Source organism: Aotus nancymaae, unplaced genomic scaffold (genome assembly GCF_030222135.1).
Source record: "Aotus nancymaae isolate 86718 unplaced genomic scaffold, 86718_ANA_hifiasm-v0.15.2.pri h1tg000057l, whole genome shotgun sequence".
Classification (NCBI taxonomy): Eukaryota; Metazoa; Chordata; class Mammalia; order Primates; family Aotidae; genus Aotus; species Aotus nancymaae.
Window position 1 is genome coordinate 57,839,469 of NW_026988471.1, and position 26,187 is coordinate 57,865,655.

Sequence of the window (26,187 nt, forward strand, 5' to 3'; positions counted from 1 at the left end):
TGGAACTGCAGATATAGAGACTACAGGAACACTATCCCAACAGTAATGTGCTTTTCTCACCCAGTTCACGATGCCAGTCAGTCCAGTGGTCTCTACACCAGATTATCTGCAACATCACCCCAGCATATCTTTAATGCTTTCTTGTAAATAACTTCAAATCACTTATTTTCTAATAGGTATGCCATTCTTCTTTTTTGTTGTTGTTGTTTTATTGCCATTCTTCTTTACCTACTATAAATTTAACTTTGTTTTCAGTAAATGATATACCCAGATAGAATTCTAATATATAGTTAATGTTTACTTTGTAGTTTCTTACTACATATTACATGTTTCATTTTTGAAATATTTATCATTCAATGACTGTAAACCAAGAATGTTTCTATCCTCTGGAATACATAGATGAACAAGGTTTAAAAAGTTCCTTTTTATTTATTTTTGAGACAGGATATCACTCTGTCATCCAGACTGGAGTGCAATTGTGTGATCATGGCTCATTGGCGCCTTGATCTTCCAGGCTCAAGTGATCCTTCTACCTCAGCCTCCTGAGTAGCTGGGGCTACAGGTGTGTGCCACTTCACCCAGCTAGTTTTTTTTTTTAGTTTAGATTTTGTAGAGCTGGGGTCTCACTATGTTGCCCAGGCAAGTCTTGAACTCTTCCTTTTATAAATAAAGTTTACATTTACATTATCATGAGGGGGCAGACCAAAAACAAACATAAATGGTTTCAATTAGCGTGTATACTCTAAATCTCTGAATTGCAAGACCAAACATTATCTCAATAACAGTTCTGTGGGTCAGCTAGAAGGGGACTGACCCTAGCAGGGTCCCCTTATTTTGGCTGTAAACTGTCAGGTCGGATGAGATCTGCTCCACTTGTTTCTTCAGTCTCCCTGGACCAGCTATCTGGAGCATGTTCTTCTTGTGGGGAACTGTAGGAGTGCAAGAGAACAATCCAGATCATGACAACTAGTCCAAATCTCTGCTTCTGTCACATTTACTAACATTTCATTACCTCAGACAATTCACATGCCAAGCCCAGCATGAATGGATCAAGGGAGTATTTTTCACTCATAGTGGAAATAACTGCAAGTTACATAGGAAAAAGTATAAATGTATAATTTTATAATAGGCAGAGAATGAAGATTGAAAGTATTAATAACTCAATCTATCAGTTACAGTTGGCTCTCTTGTTCACAATTCATGTTCCTTCTGCATCTGAGACAAAGTCAGTGCCGTTTCAAGAAACCCACAAAGCACTCAGCTTAAAGTCCAGAATCTCATGATCCATGTCAGGTCTGGATGGAACTTCTCTTGATCGGGACTTCTATGAACTGAAAAGATACGTTATCTGCCCCCATATATCTAATGTCCCATGCTGGAATAGAAATAGAACAAACAAACAGCTGCATTCAGCAAGGACACAACTGGGAGAAACATGGAAGTCACTGGTATATAGGAATTTTGAAACTCTGCTGAGCAAATTTTGCCAGGGTCTCCTACAAAGATGTCGGTATACATTTTGGTTAAGCCCTGGTTCCGTACCTGGGAGTTTATCCCCAGTCTACTGTTGTACATGAGTCTTTGTTCTTGTCTTGGAACTCCTTTCTTTTTCATCTTTGGCTTTCTGATGAGTAAAGGAGAATATGCCCTCTTGGTGGCTGAGCAGATTTCTCAGCCTGCTTCCTGTCTGTAAAATTTTGGGGTCTCAGATATTCTTATATATTTCAAATAGACATATTTTTTAAAAAGTCCAGGCTGGTGGTAATCTTGCCAATACAGCTTTCTCAAAAACTTTGTGAGGTGTCTATTTTGCTTCCAGTCAACTACAATGTGCCAAATGCCTCAACCATAATTCTTTTAGTGACAGGTTCCTCTCTAGATAGAAGTAGGTAATTTGCATGTGTTAGGCACCTGTGAGATGCACCCTCAGTCTCAGTCTCCTTAATCTTTTCAGGAATCTTACCATTGGGTGTGAAAACTATCTTGATTTTGTCTTTATCTCATGGAGATGTTCTAATGACAATGTTCTCCATAGAGAGAAATGGTTTAATTTTCAAACTTATAATTTCCTGAATTTTGGGGTTCTCTGTTTCCCTCAATCCTATTTGCTAATCAGTCAATTCTTTTTCAAGCTTATATTTTTCTTGTAGTAACTTATTAAATGCACATAACAACAGCCAACTCATACTATAAATATTTTTCCCCCAAAACTTCCCAGCTCAAAGCTACGAGTACATTTCATATATTTTTTGCCTTCCAGATTATTGTAGTCTACAGTTTTATCAAATGTTTTGGTACTGTATAATATGGGGTTTCATTTTCTAGGTTTCTATTACTTTTTAAATAATAGTTTCTCCTTTTCTTACCATGTGATCCCAAAGCAATGATACGTTTTAATATTTTTTGAAAGCAGAAGCCCATTTTTGGTAGAGTTTCTATGTTAACTAGCAATTGCCACAAGAATGATATATAACAAACCTCACACCCAAACCCAAAACCCAGTGGCCTATGCAAGTATTTGTTTTCTTGCTAATGGTCCCATGGGTTGGCTGAAACAGCACTACTTTGGGTCATAGGGAGACTTGGTTCTAAGACTCTGATTATGTTCAGATTTGTCCTAAGAGTCTCTTCACTCTTCTTCAAAAACTGACTAACTGGGTCTATTTCTTTAACAGGGAAAGGCAGAAGCACCAGGATCCAAGCAAGACACATGGCGTATTTGAAGCCTATTCTCATCATGACTACCAACATTTAATTAACCAATGCAAGTCAGATGACTAAGCCTAACTGCAATAAGGCAGGAATATTTTCTACTCATGGTTACATGTCAAATGACATGTATATTATAGCAAGAGGGAGTCAAGAATTAAGAACAGTTCAATCTAGCATATATACAAACAAGAAAACATAAGCTAGTATAAATTCTGTGAAGAAAATAAAGCAGGTCTAGAGAATGCTTAGAAAGCCACTAAGAATAGTTTGCTGAGATGGCTTCTTCTTTTTTTCTTTTTTTGAGACAGAGTCTCGCTCTGTCACCAGGTTGGAGTGCAGCAGCATGATCTCAGCTCACTGCAACTTCCACCTCCCAAGTTCAAGCAATTCTCCTGCCTCAGCCTCCCAAGTAGCTGGGATTACAGGTACGTGCCACCATGTCCAGCTAGTTTTTGTATTTTTAGTAGAGACGGGGTTTCACCATGTTGGCCAGGATGGTCTCCATCTCTTGACCTCGTGATCTGCCTGCCTTGGCCTCCCAAAGTGTTGGGACTACAGGCGTGAGCAGCTGCACCCAGCAGAGATGACATTTTAACTGAGGTTGAATGTATTCTAGGCAGAAGAAACAGACAATGCAAAGACCTAGATGCAGAGATAAGCTCAGGGTTATCTCTGAAATAAAGAACTGAAATAAAGCCATGAAGAGGATAGTAGGAGACGAAACCAATGAGGAAGTAGAGGCCAAATTATTTACACCTTTTATTATCATTGTTATTTACAATATTATATAACTGGACATTTCAGAGGATTACTTACCAAATGCTGGAAAAAAAAAAAGATCTTCGTGAGGCCTAATAGTTGTCATGATAACCCATGAATCTGGTAGCTGAATTCAATCACTCTGGAAAGTTTTATAGTGGTTGAGTTGTGTAATCGACTCTAAATAATTTATCTTTTATCTTTTCACTGGTTCTTTTTGGAGTGTTGGCCTACTAGGTTGTTTCAATGGAACACCTGAAAATACCAAGAATTTTTGACTAGAGAGTTGCCAGCTGAAATGCTGAAGAGATAAATTAGTGTCCTCTGAAACTGCTCAGCTTCTTAACAATTCCAGGTATTTCTTTTTCCCTGGGCTTCTCAGAGCTAAATGGAAACATAAAGGAGTTGGACTCCCCTTTCTCCCTCTTAGTTTCACTCAGGAGAATTCTCTTATTCTCCACTCCCAAGGTTTTCTAGGTATGAAACAGTAACAGTTCTGGTTGTTGGTGGTATCATTTCCTAGGGAAGTTCTTATACTGGTCCTTTGGATCAGGGGTCAACCCTGGGTATAAAACCCAGAAGTCCATCCCATGCCCTTGGGAACTTCAGGATTAAGAGGAGATGCAGAATAAATTTAAATGGCACATACTTATCATCATAAATAGTGTGGTATCATAGAAAGAGAGTTGTAAAGAGCTCAAAATTTTACTGAATTAGCAACACAAATGCTCTAAACACTAAAATGCCTTAAAATATGAGGTCATGAGCACTTTCTATAAACGACCTTTGACCTTTGTTCAATGTGAAAAATTTTGTTTAAAATTGGCATTTAATTAGCCAGATTTTCTTTTGTCTTCATCTTTCTGTAGATTTATGGAAAAGAGAACTACTCTATTTTCAAACACATCAAAAAAAGAAAACTGAAACCAGTGACATGGAGAAGCTGCCATTCTCCCTGGGTCACCATAACACCTCTACAGGTGTGCCCTTGACTTCTATTAAGAATCACCAGCTAAACAGGTGAAATATACAGCTGTAAATTTACACTGCCGCGTCTTTTAGCAAGCAAGGGGCTGTGTCTGGATGAATCAGAATATACTGGCTGGTGGAGCTCAGACACAATAAAGTGGTTTTTCAGGAAAAATAAGTGTGACAGTGTTTATTTCACACACAATTGTTTGTCAGAGGACTTCAAAGGGGTGAGCAGAGATCAGTTACGCATTGCCACCTGTCCCATAGGTTATGCTTCTTCCTTTCAGGTGGGACTCTGAGGTCATTAGCACTGGGGTGGCTTATCCTCTGTTCAGCTCCTGTGCCACAACGTAAGACAGGAATCCTGCCAGGAGGAGGACTTGGGTCCTGGCTCCTGACCACCCCCGTTGGACTCCAGCTGCCAGAGCCGCCCAAAGAAGAGAGCGTGCTGCCTGGCTTTAAGAAAGCTTGCAGCCCCTGAGAGTGGCAGGTTAAAAACCTATAGGATGGTTCAATCAAAGGCAATGCCTTGCTCCGTCCTGTGCTGCTATTGTACGTTGGAACACATGCTGCTAGGAGACAAAGAGGACACGCGTTTATTTTCAAGCGTAGGACTTTGGAACCACTTGGGAAGAATATTCTTGATTGAGAACCAAAACATTCCATGATGCTTAACAAACCTGCAAATTGAAAAATCAGCATCAGCCTGTGCAGCCAGGAGGCAAGAGAAGGACCTATACCCTGAAAAAAAAATCAAAATATTCCTTAAATGATATTTGTGTGCATTTACAAAATTACCGCTTTCTGAATCAAAGTCTCAAGCTGTTTTCATCTGAGAACATATGTTGTGCTGTTAGACAATATCTCAGCCTGCCGCCATCCATGACATACCCTGCCGCATTGCATAATGGACAGTCCCTTGAAAAAGGAGCCTCAGCTCAGTCAATGCCCCTGTAATAATATTTTAAAATAAATGATATGCATCATTAAATCACTGAGGATGACTAACTCAATTTTAGAAAACTCACAACTCCAGCAATCATAGTTATAGCTCTGATTTGAATATTTTCACTTTCACCTGAGCAGCCAGTGGGAGCCAGTCAAGCAGATTGGGCATCCAGGCAGAGGAAGGCTGTGTCTCCGAGGAGCAGGAGGGAACCTGTGATTATGTAGTTACAGTAACGTCGGCTCATGCCTCGTGTCCGCCTGGGCTTTTTAGGCTTTTCCTTCCTCCCTTCTTGCCTTCTTATTTACATATCACAGGCATCCTCTTTGTAAAGTTATTTTAAATAATGTATTAGATTGATCTTTTTAAAATTCTACCATGGCTAAATGTCATAAGGAAAAAAAAATAAGTCTTCGAACTTATTTAAAGGTTTCTACTGGAGTAGACCAGTTACCTGCTTCATTGCTGATATTCTAAAAATACCTCCATGTCCGTACTATTATCCATTCTTCACGTCCAATTGCTCTGTTATGGTAATAGTCAGAAGCACACCATGCAGTAATTACTTACAGCTGACTGAAGAAAAGAATATTCAACTCCCCCACTGTTCCACTAGAAGGTCTTTATGCACTATTAACTCATTCCTGTTTATTAATACTCTACTGGTAATTCAGACTGCTGCCTCTTAGGTTTGTAATAGGAGGACTATTAAACAGCAATTACTGACCATATGGATTGGCGAATATTTGTTGTTTTTTTGGTGGGCTTCTCCCCCCTCCTTCCGACTTGTTTTTTAAGAAGCCATATTACAAAGTAGTAAAAGTATCATCACATCGGCATGAGATTAATAAGCTTGGCAGGATTTCTCCTTTAGAAAATGTGTATTTATTCCCAGATTATCATTGTTAGCTTAAGAAAAGGAGAACATGGGAGAAACAGGAAAATGTGGAAGATTGTTCTCATATGGGAAGACCCCTACCTTGGAAGATATTTTGGACCTTATGTTTCCTAAGTCACTCTGTCAGATGTTTTATTTTGCTGACTTTGAGACGACACTGACCCACTGTCAATAGCATCAGCTTCTCAAAAGCAAGCATAGTTATTGAGGAATCCAAATCAAGTACCACTTTGCTTTTCAAGTTCCCCAAGCATTTGAAAGGGATCACTGTAAAATGTAAAACTTAGGAAATTTATCTCCCAAAGAGCAGGCGTATGAACCCTGGGAGGGGACAAAGGGTTCCTCCTGGGAGAGGGATGGCATGAGTAATGGGTTCAAGTGAGGCAAGCAGGTGGTAAACGATGATTATGGTAATAATAATGTGTTTCTCTCTCACAGGTAGTGAACACTGAGCACGTTGCAAGCATTAAACACATTTAAATGGAGATGCATCTTTAAGATAAATAGGAACCCAGGAGCTAATTTTCATTGGAAAATGATGAGTTGAGATCCAGGAAAAGGAAGTCACTTGACCAACAACCTCCACCAACATGATGGCAGTGGCTAGGTGTCTTGGCTCTTTGATGTAATAAGCTTTTGCTCCAAGGCAGCCGGTCTCTTTAGGGACCCTTGGGCTTGTTTTCTGCTTTTTCCTTTTTTCCTATAAGTAGACATTCTCTCTTTATGTCCAAATTTTTCTAGCCCTTCAATAAACAGATCAAACCCTACCCCTGACCCCAAAACTCCAGCTCACTCTGATCTTGCCCTTTCCAAACTGCCAAGCAGATTTAGTGTCAGTATCACACCTTTGGCAGGTGGTTGTAGCTAATTTAGCACTCTCCCTTTGTTACCTGTTGGTGTTGTATGTGGAAGGTTTTTTCTCTCCTCGATACACTGTAAATCCTTGAAGACAGGGACCATATCTTTTAAACATTTCTTCTATATCTCCCCGTATGTAGCTCAGTATTGGACATTCAGTAAGTGCTAAACAGTGGGTGGAAGAATTCAATGGAAATATGTAGAGCAGGGGAAAGGACATCCATGAAGTTGTAGGAACTGGAGTTTCTGAATTAAGTATGGAAAAGCAACAACAGCAACAAATAATAGTAAGACCAAAAACAAAATGACAAATCTCAGCTCAAACCTAGCAGCACCAAACTAATGTGTAGCCTGTATTTGATGTTCAATGAACATTTGTTGAGTTAGATCCTCACACGATCCCAGAACTTTTTCACAGTGGGTCTAAGCCATAGGCGAAAATGCAGAAATTTTATTTTATCCATACCTTTCTGATTGGATCTAGAATCCTGGGTTGTGTATGGCTTAGCAAGCCCTCAAAGCAGGGAGAATGATTCCTCTAAGAATCTGTGTGGTAGGTACCTTCAATAATGCAGGCTGGTCCCAATAACACAGGCTGATCCAGACAAGATCAGAACTACTTGATAGGATTTGAAAGGCACCAGAAAGGCCAAGCTACCCTCTAATAGCTCACAGAAAGAAGGAGCCAGCAGGTACCTGAGGTTAATTACCTCAGTGGATTTCAAACATTTTGTTTTTGTTGCTATTGTTTTAACAGTAGGACTCTTTATTTTCCCCAGTTAAGCATTATGCAGAATCTTGGTGTATTCAGTGGATTAAAACAGAACTGCTCCAGTTGAAGTTGGGTTGGGAAGCATGAATTCATAACCTGATAACTTAGCTGATTAAGCCAAGAGGCACCTCTGGGAGACCACAGGGTTTCTGGGGACACTACATGGCAAGTCTTTTTCTAGTCCAACCTTTTTTGGATACAAATGTGTAGATTGAATGCAGAACCTCAGATCCACACAGCTAACAGGAGAATCGTTTCTGGAATCCAATCCTTTCCCCCTGGCTTTATTGAGGTATAATTAACAAATAGAAATTGTATACATTTAAATTACACATCCAAAAATATTTGGGCATACATTTATATTGTGAAATGATCACCACAATCAAGCAAATTAAGAGTCATTGCCCCATATAGTTCCCTTTTATTTTTTTGTAGTGAGAATACATAAGATTTTCTCTTAGCAAATTTCAAGTATACAATACATTATTATCAACTGTTGTCACCATGCTGTACATTAGATTCTCAGAACTTATTCATTTTAAAACTGAAAGTGTGTACCCTGTGACCAGCATCTCCCATTTCCCTCCACTCCTGGCCCCTGACAACCACCCTTCTACTCTGTTTCTACGAGTTTGGGTTTTTTGGATTCCATATGCAAGTGAGGTCAGGTAGTATTTGTCTTTCTGTCTCTTGTTTATTTCATTTATCCTAATATCCTCCAGTTTTATTTATGTTGAAACAAATAGCAAGATTGCCTTCTTTTTAAAGGCTATATATATATACATAAGGCTGTATATATATATATATATATATATATATTCTATTATACGTATTTATTTATAAAGTATAGATACATATACACAAACATTCTTTACCATTCACTTGTCAATGCACACTTAAGTTCTTTCCATATCTGAACTATTGTGAATAATCAGTTTTTTTGTTAATTAGATAAACTTTTATCTCTGTTGCCTACCTGTGCTGTGCCTACATTGTCACCAGAAGGTCACTGATAATGGGTACATACGTGACATTGCAGAACCAGGCTATTAACCCTCTTTTTTAAAATAAAAATTGAATTAATTATTTTTTTTTTTGAGACAGGGTCTTTCTCTTTCACCCAGACTGGAGTATAGTGGCACAATTATAGCTCACTACACCCTCCATCTCCAAGTCTCAACCAATCCTCCTGCCTCAGCCCTCAGAGTAGCGGGGACTGCAGGTTCACACTACCATGCCTAGCTAATTTTTTTAATTTTTAGTAGAGAGGAGGTCTTGCTATAATAGCCAGGCTGGTCTTGAACTCTTGAGCTCAAGTGATCCTCCCCTCTTGGCCTCCCAATGTGCTTGGCCTCCCGATGTGCTGGGATTACAGGTGTGAGCCACCACTCCTGGTCTCGCTTTCCTCTTAACACAGAGCTGAAATGAGTTTAAAGTCAGGTGAGTCAAGGTGTATTGAATGGGTATCTTAGTCTCTTAGTTTTCTCAGCATGCTATAACAAAATACCATGAACTGGATGGCTTGGATAATACACATTTATTTTTCACAATTCTGGAGGCTACAAAATTCAAATTCAGAGTGCAGTGGATTCAGTTGTTGGTAAGGGTCCTCTTCCTGATTTGTAGATACAGTGTTCTCATTATGTCTTCACATGGTCTTTCCTTAGTGCATGCACCTGAAGAGAGAGAAAGAGAGAAAGAGAAGGGGGGGAGTGAGAGAGAGAGAGAGAGAGAGAGAGAGATCTTGTGTTTTCTTTTTAAATAAGAATGTTAATCCAATCATGAAAACTCCAATTTCATGACCTAGTTTAACCCTATTACCTCCCAAATGCTCCACCTCTAAATATTATCACAGTGGGGATTAGGTATTCAACATTTAAATTTTGGGGGAACAAAAATATTAAGTCTATAATAATATATCCCGGGTCCCCCAAATTAATGTCCTTCCTGCATACAAAATACACTTATTCCATCCAAATTACCCCAGAACTCTTGCTCCAGCATCAATTCTAAAGTCCAAAGTTTTATTTAAATGTTATCTAAATAAAATATAGATGAAACTAGAAATACAATTTATCCTGAAGCAAAATTCCTCTCTATCTGTGATCCTGTGAAACCAGAAAAATTATGTGTTTCTAAAATACAATGATAAGACATAAATAGGATAGACAATTCCCCTCAAAAGAGAGAAACCTGAATGAAGAAAGAATGATGGATCCCAAGCAAGTCCAAAACTTAGCCAGGCAAATGCCATAAAATCTTAAGGCTCAGTAACAATTCTCTTTAAAATAATTTCCTGCCCACTGGATGAACTGAAACAGCAGTCCTGCCTTCCAGGCTCATTGGGGTGGGTGGGTCTGCCAGGTAGGGGTGAAGAGTCATGCTTCAAAGTCTCTTGGTGGGCCCCCCTTTACTGCTCCAGGATGCTGCAATCTGACTGTTGAAGTGAAGGCATTTGCCCTTCCTGCTTCTTGGAAAGCAAGGAGGCAGCTCTGATGATTTCTGAATCACCTTCAGGGTCATCCTTCTATTGCCTGAAGAATGACGTTGACAGCAAATAGCTCTCTGGTCTAGTCTCATAGGATGTAAGAAGTGTGACAACTTTCCTTCATTTAGTCTCATCTCTGTCCCCTTGTGTTCGAATTAGCATCGTTCTTGCTGGGGTGGCTGATTAGGTCCGTGGTTCCTACCCATATTAATCCTCTTATCAAGTGGTTGCTCCACCACACTCCTAGTGTTCTCCACAATATAGATGGTCTGAGAATGTTCCAGTCTTTAAGTTCTGGTTTATCTTTGCTTCACAATTCCTTCTTCAATTTATTTCTGTCTTCATGCATTTTAGTATAAGTAGTCAGGAGGAACTGAGCCACTCCTCTGACCCTTCACTTGGAAATATTCTCAGCTAAATATCTAATTTCATTGTTGGAAGTTCTACCTTCTTCAAAACTTTAGAACATAAATGCAATTCATCCAAGTATTATTTTTTAAAAAAAACAAAAGTTGCCTTTTTTCCCAGTTTCCAATAATGTTTCTCACTTCTACCTGAGGCTTTACCAAAATGGCCATTATTGCCCATATTTCTGCCAACATCTCATTCATAATTATTTAGATATTCCCCAAGAAGAAAGAAGCTCTGTCTGCAGCTTTCCTCTTTTCTAAGTCTCATTTGAATCATCCCTAATTGCCCTTTATGGAAATCTCAGCTTTTTCTAGTATACATCTTAAAACTCTCTCAGTCTCTACCCATCACCCAGTTCCAAAGGCACTTCCACATTTCTAGGTATTTGTTACAGCAGCACCACACTTTCTTGGTACCAGTCACTATCTTAGTCTTTTTGGACTGTTATAACAAAATACCATGAATTGGGTGAGTTAAACAACAGACACGTATTTCTCGCAGTTCTGGAGGCTGGAAAGCCCAAGATCAAGGTGCCAGTGCATTTGGTTCTTAGTGAGAGTTCTATTCCTGACTTGCAGATGCCATCTCTTCTTGTGTCCTCATGTGGCCTTTCTTTGGAGCATTCCTGTGGAGGAAGAGAAAGAGAGAAATAGAAAGAGATTGTGTATATCTTCTCCTTTATATAGGGTATTAAGACCATTATAAGAGCTCCACCCTCTTGACCTTGTCTAAATCTAGTTACCTCCCAAAGGCCCCACTTTCAAATACTATCACCTTGAGGATTAGAGCTTCAACATATGAATTTTAGGATTTTACAAACATTTAGTTAATAGCAGATAGTATGAATGAAAACTTTTGAGTAAGGTGGGATAGCTGCTTAAGGATCTTAAATGGCAAAGCAAATATGGCATGATTGTGGTTCATTTCAGCTTGTCCACTTCTGCATTTGCCTGGTTGGTGTCTCTTCACTAGTTTCACCTCAACTAGGGTGTCCTGTGCTTGCCTCCTTCTTGATCACATGTTTATACCAATTTCTATCTTGTCTTAGTTGAGGGAAATCCCTACAAAGACTTCCTTATGGTGCTGGAAATTAAACTACTTCTATACACAGCATAATATAGATTATGCTATAATCTATAGCATGTGAATAGTCGATGTGCAGAGAATAACATTAAAATGTTATTTCGAAGGAAATGGTCATATTGCAGATTGTCTTTCACCAATAGAGGCAGCAGGAGGAGGTGAAGAATATGGTATAGGGACTGAAAGAATCTCTATTCTATACTAGAGCTTTTTACCAATTAGCCATGCATCTTGGGAGCATATTATTTAACCTTTCTATACTCTCACTGTTTTATCTCCAAAATAAGGTCTTCTGACCCAGATTCACTTCTGAAGTGTATTTGACGTCACTGAACCATCAAAAACTTGAATGCCCTGCATACAGTACTTCTGAGTTAAACTGTACTAAAAACAAATGACTCTAAATACTCGTGTTATGAATAAAATGCTATGCCAAGAAATATAAATCAGGCTGTATGACAAAAACATTTATTTCTGATATCAGTGAAAACTTGAGATAATTCAGTAAAGATGGTATTAAACCGTGTAAATATCATCCAACTGTGATTTGGAACTGTGGAACTTTTCCCATGGGTGGAAGCATCTGGGCAGTCTGTGGGCTTGACTTCAGAGATTTGCTTATTCAGTACATAATTGCTTTGTTTCTTCCATATTTCATTATTCAATTAATAAGCATATATTGAGTTTATGCCATTGATTCATTCAATAAATATGTTATTCAATGTATTTTTAAAGAGGAATCTGCTGCATACTTAACACTGTTTTCATTGTTAATAGTAATATCAGTGAAAAGATGAGTTCTTGTTTGTAAAGAACTAATAATGTCATTGGGGAGAGAAAATGTATTTGTTAAAAAGATGAGTAACTTTATGTGATAATGCATGATAAAGGTCTGAGAGAGACAAAGGCTATAAGGGTTGGAAGTAGGGGGTGGAGAGTAAGTCTGTGGGCTGGGTGAACAGGAAGGGTTTAGAAGCCTCTTGGTCTGTGCCTTGACACATGACAATATTAGCACAGGTGGAGAGGATGAGAGAGGTGACTTCAGGTAGGGAAACAGTATGTGTTAAAGCAGTGAATTGGATAAGATTAAGAGTTGTATGAATTTAGCAAAAATCCAGGTCCACGTGCAGAGAAGGGCTTATATGAGAGACTTGTGTGGGTAGGGGAAGTGAAGTGAAAGAACTTCCATTTTGGAGAGGTTTTCAAAGTCAGGTGAAGAATGTTGGTCCTCGCTCCTTCCCTCCCTCCCTTCCTCCCTCCCTCCCTCCCTTCCTTCCTTCCCTCCTGCCTGCCTGCATTCTTTTCTTCCTCCCTCCCTTTTACTTCCCTCCCTCCCCACTCCCTCCCTACCTCCCTCCCTCCATCCCTCCCTGCTTCCCTTCCTTCCTTCCTTCCTCCTTCTTCTTTTCTTCCTCCCTTCCTCCCTCTCTCCCTCCCTCCCTTCCTCCCTTTTCCTTCCCTCCCTCCCTCCTTTCCTTCCTTCCTTCCTTCTTTTCTTCCTCCCTCCCTTCCTCCCTTTTCCTTCCCTCCCTCCCTCCTTTCCTTCCTTCCTTCCTTCTTTTCTTCCTCCCTCCCTTCCTCCCTCTCCCTCCATCCCTTCCTCCCTCTTTCCCTTCCTTCCTTCTTTCCTCCTTCCCTCCCTCTCTCCTTCCCTCTCCCTCTCTCCCTCCCTCCCTTCCTCCTTTTTTCCTTCCTTCCTTCTTACCTCCCTCCCACTCTCTCTCTTTCTTTCTTTCTCTCCTTTTCTTTCTTTTTTTCTTTCCTTTCTCACTTTCTTTCTTTTTGTAATATGTTTTGCTCAGTCGAAATGTTTTCATTACTTTATTAGTGAAATCACAAAGGAGTCCTAGAGACCATAGAAAGGAAAAAAAAAAAAAAACTGCAGGGAAAGCTACTAGGGGAACAGGTGCACATGGGAGTTGTTATAAAATATCAGAAAACATGATTGAGGTGACAGAGCTTGGAAGATCATGATGAAGGTAAGGTTTCTGACTAAAGTCTGGTTTGCCTAAGATGAACTGTGCACACTGAAACTTCTCGAAGGTGTTCATCCCAAGTCAGGCACAATATACAGCAGACTTTATTTGTCTGAAGGCATTTCCTAGTACATATTTGAAAGTTTTCTCTTTACCATTTGAGGAGTCTGCCATACAGAAACATTCTCATACACATTTGCCTAGTTATATGCTGATTAATTGACAGATAAATTCCTTTTCAATTTCGACAACTTACTTTAATGCTTTACCTGTTGCTGTTTTATTGATGACAAAAATGGTGGGTACAGATGATCCCTCAGAGTCAGAATGCAATGCCGTACATTTTCTGAAATGTAAATGGCACCATAAGAGTGATATGTCCAGCCTCTGCTCACCGAAATGTGCTCCTCCAATGCTCAGTCCTAAATTTCCAGGCATGTAGCATTAGGTAGCTAAAACACACAGATATTAGCTTGTGGAGAAGTGAATTCTAGAGTCCATGAAAAGATTGCTAACCCAAGACTGAAATTGAAAAGAAGCAGACAAATTGGGTTTTATTTCTCTGTACTGGTAGAAAACTTGTACATCACTTACTGTTATGGACTGAATTTTGTCTCCTCAAAATCCATGTGTTGAAGTCCTAATGCCCTGTACTTCAAAATGTGACTGTATTTGGAGACAGAGTCTTTAATGAGATAATTAAAATGCAGTCACTAGGCTGGGCCCTAATCCAATATGACCGATGTCTTTAAAAGAAGAGAAAATCAGGACACAGATAAATGCATGGAGGGAAGACCTTTTGAAGGCACAGAGAGAAGACAGCTATCTATAAGTCAGGGAGAGTTTCCTGGGATAGATCTTTACCACATGGACCTCAGCCCAAACCAGCCCTTCCAACAACTTGATCTTGGCCTTCTAGACTGCAGAACTGTGAGAAAATTATATTGTTTAAGCCATTCAATGGATGATACTTTGTTATGGCAGCTCTAGAAAATTAACACACTTGCCCTTTCAGGGTTTTGGATGCCTCACACATTAAAGGCATATAATAGTTTATACTAACAGTATCTATCAGCCATTGCCACAACAATGGCATGCATCAAATCACCCTCAAACTCAGTGGCATACAACTGGTATTTTTCATCCATGCTTTAGTGGGTCAACTGGGACTGCTCTGCTTCAGGCTGTGAGGTGACTGGGACAGCCATATGCATTCTGAGGCCCAAGCTGAAGGGAGAGTGACTATCTGGGGAATATTCTTCTCATGGAAATGGTAGAAGTGCAAGATAGCAGGTCAATTCCACAAGCATATTTCAGCTCTGCTCTCACACATTCCTGTAATGTCCCATTGACCAAAGAAAGCATATGGCCAAGCCATGACAGACATGTAAATGTATAAGATAAGAGAATGAAGAGTTGGAGAAAGTAATTCATTATATTATACTTACTATGTAGAGGCAGAAGGCTGGATGTGATGGTCTTTTAAAGCCATTTTTCTCTAAAATAGTTCCATGACAATTACTCAGAGTCTAATTTTATTGAGAGCTTACTATGCAACCAACCCTGACCTAAGTACTTTACAAGGTTATCCAATTAAACCACACAGATCTGTAGCTTATTATAAACAGTATCCTGCTTGACTTAATCAAGTGTAAGATGATAAACCCTGGTGTCACACATCAGATGGTAATTTACAATTCGCAGACACCTCAAGTGCAGCTCCTGAGACTTAAGAATGAACGTATATAGACGTTCCATGCTGGGCAGAGCATCCGCCAAACAGCCAACTCATTTGCAGATGGCATTGTGTTTGTTTCACCTTTATGTTTATAATGATATTTTTCCTAACTCAAACTACAAGACACAAAATCAACACAAAACTAAGGTCTTGCCTCCAAATAGACGCTTGACTTACCTCTCAAGATATAGCAGAAAGAAGTTTCAGAAGATACTGTCACAGCTAAGGCTATATAAGAACTCCGTGTCTTGTGACTCCAAGGCTGTGACATTGTTGTGAGAAGGCCTGGCGAATTAGAATGACCCATTCAGTACCATTCCACAGTGTCAACCCTGCACTACTAGCTGTTTCTTCTGGTTCCAGACAGTGTCCTATTTTTGCTTAGTAAATATGGGCCACATTATGCTAAATGGTCTTTGTGCAGGAATTGAGATTACAGATTATTGGTGACTACTCTTTACAACTGATTCCCATTGCCCTAAATTTGAGGCTATTTTCTTAAAAAGAATGTGTAATCATTGCTACATCTTAGCTTTGAAGACAGAAAAGTAGAAATGGGTGTTCTATTCCCCCTACTCTAGAAATCCCACTGAATCTCATTCAGAAACAGAAGTTCAGTTATAATAATAGAGAACTCTGTGAAATGGCCTTCTCTAGAATAGCAAATGTCAGTGCTTCAAGGATGAATGGCATCAAGATGACAATCTACAATCGATTATGGCATGTAAATTAGATAACAAGTATGAGAAATGGGTTTACAACCCCTAACCCTGTTCTTATGTACTTACTAGTAATGATCTTCTACCAAATAATACTCAAAATTGTTCTTAATATTAATCACTATTTCTTTATACATTTTCAACTATGTTTATATCTCTTGCCTATATTTAATCTCTATGATAAAGACAGTGGATTTGTGTTCATGTTATAGAAATGAATGGGGATCCAGAAACTGATGACATTTGGCATAGGTCAAATGACAAGTCAGAGCTGGAGGAATGACTGGAAGCTTCATCACTGTAACAATCATTGAGATCCAGGGAGAGAGAGGAGCTGCCTCACCGTTTTTACACATGTTGATTCATTCCAGTCTGGGCTGTTTACACTATAAAATGTAGAAAGGCAATCTGTAAAATGGCCCTCAGGGCCATGGTAAAGATTTCTCAAAGACAGTCTGAGCTCCGCATTCAGTAGTGTTTCACAACATGTACTCACTGCAACAACCAGACATTATATTCAGAATTTTATTTGATCTTCCAATTTGGGGCAGTTTGACACCCTAGCAGAAGGTTAGTCACCTTGGTAAATGGCTTCATGACAACTGTTCTCCCAGTAAGTAGTTCCGCTGAGCAAGGAAAACAAACCAGAACACAAACAATGCCAGAGCAGGTGTGCTAGCTGTTGGGGAAAAATCATTAGAGTGACATGACTCAATCACTCTGTTTCACTTATAATAATATATTGTTTATTAAGAGCATTGTTTTTCTCTGTGTCATTTTTTCTAAATTTCACATCTAACATTCTTTTTCCTTCAGATATGCCACAGCAGAAGCAAGTTGTGTTGGCAGTAGGTGAGACAGAGAAATTTTAATCCTGTTTTCAGTAAACCATCCTAAGCTTATTTATAAACTAATATAATTTGAAGCAAGACATTTCTGATACTTGCGTCTTTTGTTTGGGTTTCTCAAATGCAAAATGATACATTTTAGAGATCAGAGAATATTAAAACAAAACAAAAACAAAACAATTTCTCATGCTTGCCAACTGAAAACCCTGAAGAGTAATGCTTTATATGATTCTATGTGTACTAAGCCGACCAAACACACACATTCATGATATAGCATCTCCTTCCAGAGTGGAAGGAGCATTGTTATAGGAAACGCTTCCTCATCCTACCAATTGGAAATAAGGGGGATTCCACTTTCAGGTATCCTGTTTAGTAAAATTAAGCAAAGCTTCCTGATTTAAAGTCTTTAAATGAAAGTAATAGAGTGTGTTAAGTAACCAACTAATATTCTGCTGAAAACCTGATGGCCCTCGGGGAGGTCTCATAGAATACATATTATTGAATAGTGAGTCTCATTCCACATGTTTTTTATTTGGATGACTCCAATTCTATCCCATTCCCTTGCCATTTCAAACAACACTATCACAGTTCAGTCAACCAACAGGGACCTGGAGGAAGAGAACGTTAGATTTGTTCCCCAAAACGCAGGAGACTGAAAATGTGAAAACTGGGGCAATTACCTCAAAAGTGGGGCATGTGGCTCTCTAACAAAATCCCCCACCTCTGAAAAGACTCTCCACAGAAACTTCCTGTCATCTCCTTGAGACTGTATTGAGTCTGTTTGGATGTAACACTGTGAAAATGCTATAGATGCGGCAGGAGAAATTATTTTTTTTCCTAAGATAATTATGACAAAGAACTCAGGACAAAAATAAGGAAACTTACCCTGGGAGTTTTATAAGCACTGATTGGCAAAAGGGGAGCAAAGGTAGACCTTAGACATTTTGTACTTTACATGAGCTCATTTTTGGTAGCCTGGGTTGGCTGAGTAGGGTCAATTAGAAAGGAAAGTAGGCTGAAGATGAGAGGTAGGTAATAAAAAGAAACCTTGTAATCAGGCAGTTCCCTATACCATTAGTATTATAGTTAGTGTCATTCTTAGTGTCTACTGTCTCCTAGGAACATCAAATGGACAGATAAATAAGAGTGATCATGAACAGAGTCACTTCACAATTAGCCACATTAATGAGACAAAAATATAATGGAGATATTGGAGGGAGGAAGAAAACACATATAGTTAAATGGATAATTTATCATTAATTAAATTTCCCATTGACATTGACTAGAATTTAAGAAGTACACTGAATAAATAAATGAGGAAAATATAGCAATAGGTATAAATCAAGGCCACCCAAGGCTCGTGTGCTTCCAGTGCAACTAGGGAGCATTTCCTGTGTCCTTACCATGTGGTGGGCAATGCTGTATGTGCCCTCTGGGAATAACTTACATAAACCCTTACAGAAATGGGAATTGTTTGTTATTCCAATTTTGCAGAAAGTGAAACTAAAGCACAGAAAGGTTTGACAGCTAGTTCAAAGGACCATGGGACTGAGTAGAAGAACTAAGATCCAAATCACATAATTAGAATTCTTCACCATGATGACCCTATACTGAATCTAGAATGGGAGAACAAAATGGAACTTGGGCTTGAAATAGAAAGTAGGGTACACTTGGTTAATCAGCTTACCTGGAGGGTGTTACCTCTTAAATATTTCCTAAGTGATGGTTAAAAATAATTCAGTTAAAGAAGTAATAATAAATACTTGTACAAATTGTGGCATAATATCACTATTTTAATTCTACAGGATGTCATTGCCAAATGGTATGTACTTTTTATTCCTTCTTTTGATATAAAGAAATGAACTCATGAAGCACTGGACATACTAGGTACTTTAGTCAGTGTACATTGATTGAAAAAAATCATTGAAGTATTGATTGAATCATATTTTATTGAAACATATAGAGTATAAAGATAGTCATGAATACTTGTGACAAAGAATAGTGACTTTGTTTTTTTAAGAAGACCATAAGCAATTCTTGTAATCCATGTTATTTCTGAATCTCTGTCTCTTGTTCTGACATTTTAAAAATAGAAATGGAATTCATTCATTTAAATATCTGTCTTACTGGGGACATTACTTCATAGCTATATCTAAATGTTGTTTGTCTTTTAGGAAACAAGATAAAGCAAAGAACTCAAATAACTGAGAGAAGGTTTTGAACATGATGATGGAGAAATAACACTCTTAGGAGAAATGAGGATACTTTCTCCTCCCTGGATTACCTGATTTTCCAGCACCCAGTGATAAGAGAGGATGGCATTCATGATGTGTACACCTGCAGTGATATCTTCACCTTTCTAAAGCAGATGCCACAGCAGACATTTTGCCAGCCCTCCTTTCACTATACACACAGCTTGGTGTACACTGGTAGACCTTTTACCTAATTTCTTAACCCTTATATATTCCAAGACAGAACTAAGCACATGATGAAACCTGAATGAGTCCGGGCGCAGTGGCTCATGCCTGTAATCCCAGCACTTTGGGAGGCCAAGGGGTGGGCAGATCACTTGAGGTCAGGAGTTTGAGACCAGCCTGGGCAACATGGTGAAAACCTTTCTCTACTAAAATACAAAAATTAGCTGGGCATGGTGGCGTGCGCCTGTAATCCCATTGGCTCAGGAGGCTGTGGCAGGAGAATCATCTGAACCTGGGAAGCAGAGATTGCAGTGAGCTGAGATTGTGCCACTGCACTCCAACCTGAGCGGCAGAGCAAAACTCCATCTCAAGAAAAAAAAAAAAAGAAAACCTGAATAAGGCCAGACGTGGTGGCTCATGCCTGTAATCCCAGCACCTTGGGAGCCTGAGGTGTGGGCAGATAACTTGAAGTCAGGAGTTTGAGACCAACCTGGGCAATGTAGTAAAACCCCATTTTTACTGAAAATACAAAAATTATCCAGGCGTGGTGGCAGATGCCTGTAATCCCAGATACTGGGGAGGCTGAGACATGAGAATTGCTTGAATCAAGGAAGAGGAGGTTCCAGTGAGCCAAGATTGTGGCACTGCATGCCAGCCTGGACAACAGAACAAGACTTCATCACAAAAACAGACAAACAAAACACTGAATGAATGGAAGCAGATACGTGCAGAGAGAAACACTGATTTAACTTCAGGAAGATAGACAGCTAGTATTTTGGTTTACTTGTGTATTGCTATCTACTAGTATATCTTCAATTGGTGTATGAATACAGAACTACTGGATTGTTCTTTATGTGATTACTCCTTCCCAGTTTTAGGAAAATATTCCAATTAAAGGGAAATGTTTTTCTTTGTTAATAAAATAGAGAAAAGCTTTAAAATATGTGTAATTCTTCCTTCATGCTCATTGCCTCTCTTTTTGATATTTCTTCTATATAAATCTTTTCTTATATTCATGTTTCATTGTATAGATCATGAAGGAAACATAATGATTATCAAAGATAAGCAGATAAGTTCAAGGCGGAGTTCCACCTTTCTCCATGAAGCCCTTCCAGACTTGTTTACATGTAATACCCTTGAAGGCAAGATTCACTATCTTTGCTGGTATTTGGCACATATTAGGTACATGGGCAATTTGTCTGTATCAATTAATGATCAACAAGAATGGATAAAGAAAGTAGATGTTTTTGTGAGGCTCTCAAAGAAGATGTATAGAATATTTTAGAAATGGGCCGAATTTATTTCTAAAGGAAATTTTACTTTCAAATTAAAAAACAAAATCACCCAAATAAGATTTTGGGGGATTTCATATGATTAACTCTTTACATTATCTTGTGGTAATTATACAGAAATCTCTATTTATGTAAACACAGTAAATGCATCATAACACTAGAATAAGTATACAAATACTGCATGTCAAATTAGGTTATAATCACTTTCAAGGGACGTGATTTCCTAGCTAAACAGATTCGTTTACATTTTGCAAAATAAAAAATAAGTGAAAATAACTATATAAAATCAGGCTTACAGCTGGACAGATCTTCTTGGCAATGGTCCAGACACTGAGCAGGGAAAAGCCCCTCCAGCTGAGGAATGTTCAGGACGCATAGGACGACTTTGCAGGCGCGGCCGGGAGAGGGGCCCTTTTTGGGGTTGCCTTGATTGTGCACCCTGTTCCTGGCTACCTGTGGGGAACTGCATTCATATTTCAGATGAGACTCTTTTTGTGAGAGGTCTGGGATGGGACGTGGGAAGTAGAGTGAAAACTTGCTTAGTAGGGGAGGCAAAAATCAAGCAATTCAACATTTCACCTTTAGGGAATAAACATAATAGAAAAAGTCAGGGATCCTCTAACTAAAAAGCAGATAGTGGGAGCTAGCATTGGAATCACTGAATTTTAGAATCAGGGTTTGTGTACCATGGATTGATTATCTGGCCTAGCCCTTAGCATTGGATGAAGAAACTCTGACTATAGGGCAAGGAGCAGTGCTAGGACGGAGATCAGAACATTACCCTCAAATTTGGGGCTTATTTATGAGACAAAGCTCGTATTTTCAAGAGAGATAATGATTTTGAAACTACTCATTTCAACGCATATCTTAAAAAAAAAAAAATACATTCCACATCTCCCTGACTTAGCCAACACTTCCTGAAACATTCCTTTATTTTGATGGCAGAAGGGCATAACTGTAAACCACAGTTTTTATATGGTATTATATAATATAGTGGTATCTTCTGTGGCCAATTGATTGTGAAGAGCAGTTTGCCTTTCACTTAGCTTCCATGAACATTAGCTTCAAATATTCATTGACAGTAATAAGTGCCAGTTTGCTAAATCTGTGTCTCCTTCATGTTCATTTGCTACTTAGTTTTGTTGATTCCAAGAAGTTACCAAAACAATTTTTTAAAATCATAGATTCTGATTTTGAGGTAGCTTCATTTATCTGCATTAAAATGTGTGTATGTGTGCTTTAATTTAATTAATACTAATTTTTACTCAAAATATATTTGTTGAGCACTTATTCTCTGCTGTGGCTGGGCATACATTACTTTCTTTCCATAGTCCATTGGTTGAATTGTCCTTAGCAGGGGTTGACAAACAATGGTCTGTGAGCAAAATCTACCCTACTGCTTGTTTTTATAAATAAAGCTTTATCAGAACACAGTCACACTCATTTGTTTGCACATCGTCTATGGCTGTTTTTACACACATGGCAGAGTTGAGTAGTTGTGAAAGAAATTATATGACCCACAAAGACAAAAGTATTTGCTAGCTGGCCTACAGCAAAAATATTTGCCAATTTGTGATCCTGAGTATGACCTTTGGATTACCTAGTTGGCTTGATAAGAGATGTAAATAAAATAGATAACACCAAACTGCAGCTATCTATTCACTACTCACACTCAAGTATCTGTGGTCACAAGAAGTAATCATGGCAGTGAATAATACAGAGAGAACTAGCAAAATTCTAGTCTTCAGAGAAACATAAAACTCACATTTGTTTAAACAATTTTCAAATCCTGTTCCTAGAACAATCCCTAACCTGTCCTAATACACAAACTTGTAGCTTTGGCATTGCAAATTTATTGTTATTTCTTTTAACTCTTTTTTTTTTTCAGGAAAAAGGTAATTAGGCCATAAACAGAGGTCTGACAACTAATTTCAGACAAGACAAAATTAATACAAAGCCAGCTGATAATTTTAGCCATGTGAAATTAAAATAGATATATTTTAATGGCATTCTACAAAATCCAAGTCTAATATCTTTTCTTTGTTTTCCCCACCTTCCCCTGTTCTCATGTGAATTGCTGCTCTGTGTAGGTAGTGACATGTGCTGATAAAGGCCATTGCTTTAGCTATTCTCACTGTCCCTTTCTCCTGTCCCCACTATTGATCTTTGAGTGGAGAGCTGCTTCTTCCCTTTCTTTCTTAGGAGTTTCTCGATGCTGAAAAGACAGAACCATCAGAGGAAAAAGTTTTCACTCCCAACTCTTCTTATATTTTCAAATGTTCATTGACATTAATAAGAGGTAATTTGCTAAGCCTGTATTGGGGCTTCAAGAATCTAAAGGTTAGTAGCTGTGTGTGTGTGTGTGTGTGTGTGTGTGTGTGTCTGTGTCTGTGTCTGTGTCTGTGTGTGTGTGTGTGTGTGTCTGTGTCTGTGTCTGTGTCTGTGTGTGTGTGTGTGTGTGTAGGTATATTTCCAGAAGGAGATTCCAACATTGCTGTGTTCTGTCATTCCAGGAACATATTACATATGCATCTCAATGTCAGCAGCACCTTGAGATGTTATCTCCAAAATTATCACCTGCCTTCTGAAAACCATAACCCTAAAAATATTGATTCATTAAAAGGCAGGATCTGAAGGCATGAGTCAGTGTCTCACTGGATTATCCTAATCAAATAAGGATGGTATTAGCCCAGATTCTCACTGATCTGCCAGTATTTGGTTTGAAATGTAGGCATCTCAACTAAAGTTATGTGTTTCATTTTTTTGAATATTTCTTCCAGACATTTAAATACATTACCACTAAGCCAGAACCAAGAAAAGCATAAAAAGCATTTTAGGGAATAAATTCAGCAAGTTTCCATTTATACCAGATAGTAAAATTGTTGACATGCATTAGGAGGCATGTGTATTGTTCAGCCTGTCGAGTCTCAGTCACATGCTCAAGGTGTAATATTTTGACTGCCAGGAGTTATGTAGAAAGGTCCCAGACAGTTTAGGGAGCAGTGCTTCCTTGTAAATAGAAAGATATTTCCAAGTCACCTGGCATAACTGTTTAAGCAAGTTAGAAGATAAGCTTATTTCATTAATTATGCTATAAATGTAACTTCAATGAAGGGTAGCCAGATAAATACAGGATGAAAGGACTGGTAGGAATTCTCTCCGTCGAAGTGTTAAGCTTTACGCAATTTTATTTAGAAGCACTTCCATTACTAAGGAGGCTATGAATTGATCAACTGTGTCTTAGAATTAACTACAGTGGTGAAAACACAAATTGCAAACCAGCACGAAGTCACAAAGGGGAAGGAGAAAAGAGAAGTAGTAAAAGTCAGGCACTCATATGTACTCTTCATTTTCCTTCATGCAAATAAGTATTGGACCAGTTGTCCAGAGTCCAGCATTACTAGGAGCAAGCCAAATTATCATTAGGCAGAGAGTCTAATGAGAAGTGCAAACCCAAGGGTCTTCCTTTCTGTTCTCATTTGTTTCTGTTTCCAGAGGAGTCTAGATTTTGTTGGAGGTAAATGATTGTTTTCTTTGCTTGATGTGCTAGGATGAAATATGATTGGGAAAGGAAAGGAGAATCTATACTGGAAAGTGTTGGGACTATGAACTGTTTGAGTGGGTCATTGAGCAATGTTCCAGTGGAATATTTTTGGTAGTGAGGGAAGGATGTGATAAGTGCTTGGAGCTCACTTAATGCCGTCACCATCCTTGAGGTCTTTTGTGGGCACTACTCATTCTTTCCAGGCAGTATTAATCATAGCAATTGTGCTCTTTTTGTTCTTTTCATTGGAGAAATTAGCACGCATCAAAGTTAAACTTTAATCCACATCAAAGTAATAATCCTTTTTCCTCATTTCCTAATTTCTTGACTGATTTTTTTCAAGATTCAGGACATAGAAAAATACTTATGTTTCCCACAAATGGCCAAGGTGGAATTTCTTCAGAAAAACAGGAATCATAATCTGTTGAAAAATAACTCATGTATTGTGATATATACATCTTTGTATCTTCTATGGTGACGTCAGGAAATATTTTGTTGACTAGATCAATAATTGTTGAATAAACCAGGAAGGGGTTTTGCTTTTATGTACACATCCTTTCAATGTACCAAGTGGTCACCTACAAGCTCTGTTGCTATTAGAAAATAAGCTCACAGCAGAGCAAGCAGAGCAAAATCTATTACTGTTTTAAATATAAGGAAGCAGACTACATGATGAAGAATTGGCACAGGTTATGTGGCTGGCAATTGCCGGATTCTTGAGCAGAACTCATGATTCTAGATGTGTAAGTGTTATGCTCAACTTCCTTTGTCTATAAAATCTTTAAAATTTTTACTCAATGTGGAAAACTTGTTTTCTATTGGTTTTTATCTCTAATGACCCCCAAATCAGAGTAAAGTTAGTTGAAATCCTCAAAGCATGTCTGAATTTCTGGAAGTGCAGTTGTGTTAGAGCTGGCTCCACAGAGGCTCAGCTTACTAGCCGATTGAACACATCTCTTCCACCTTTGAACTGAATGATAAAGCATTGGTAGCTTGAAATCAGCCATAGCATGAATGTTTACACCACGGAAATTGGCAAACATCATATATAAATTGTGTCCCCCGCACCTCCACACCAAGAGGCTCAGTATCTACCAGCATACTGCTGCTACAAATCTGGGCACTCAGGCAGAAAACAAAACAAAAACAAACAAACCCAAACCTTGCAACTGGGTTTCTTAATGCTTAGACTCTGTTCCAACATGCTTGATTTGTAAGACATGAACCAAGTTCCTTTGTGAAATCTTTTGAGTACATCCCCTTGTGGTCTTTTGAAATTGTATGTGGAAAAACATCAAAGTATCTTCTCCAAAAGGGAGAATGAGATCTGGGAACAAAATTAGCTACTTGTTTAAGGCTATGGGTGTTTGTGAACATGTGAGTGTGCTTTAAATTACACAAAATTTTAAACAACTGTGTAAAAAGAGTTTTAAAAGTTTAATGGTGCTGAACCAAGCGTAGGATTAAAAATTGAAAAGAAAATACGAAACTATACCTTGTTGTTCTGCTTTAAAAAATAAGTTTCCTTCTCATTTGCAATTAAGATGCTGATAATTTGCATAAAATGTGTAAAATTAGAGATAATTGAACTACAGTAGCTATAAACGTGGCTTTTCCATTTACAAAATAAATCAGATGTCCACTAAAAGGGTGTAAGAACCATTCCCCTGTCTCTTCCCTCTTTCATTTGGGTCTCTGGTATTTTTCACACTTTTATAGTTGATTTTTATTGCCAAACAATCCGTGGAGTTTGT

The 26,187-nt window shown here is 38.6% G+C and overlaps 1 protein-coding gene across 4 annotated transcripts in view; it reads left to right on the forward strand.

The window, feature by feature from the left end:
• The window catches only part of LOC105734446 (zinc finger matrin-type protein 1-like), a 407,528-nt gene extending 386,996 nt beyond the window's left edge, over positions 1 to 20,532 (forward strand). For all 4 annotated transcript variants that reach the window (XM_064364131.1, XM_064364129.1, XM_064364132.1 and 1 more), the window contains 4 exons: positions 3,021 to 3,137; positions 4,341 to 4,491; positions 17,149 to 17,184; positions 19,355 to 20,532. In XM_064364131.1, coding sequence (XP_064220201.1) covers positions 3,056 to 3,137; positions 4,341 to 4,491; positions 17,149 to 17,184; positions 19,355 to 19,388 — 303 coding nt within the window. In that variant the 5' untranslated portion in view covers positions 3,021 to 3,055 and the 3' untranslated portion in view covers positions 19,389 to 20,532. The remainder of the gene's footprint in view (positions 1 to 3,020; positions 3,138 to 4,340; positions 4,492 to 17,148; positions 17,185 to 19,354) is intronic.
• The last annotated feature ends 5,655 nt before the right edge of the window (positions 20,533 to 26,187 follow it).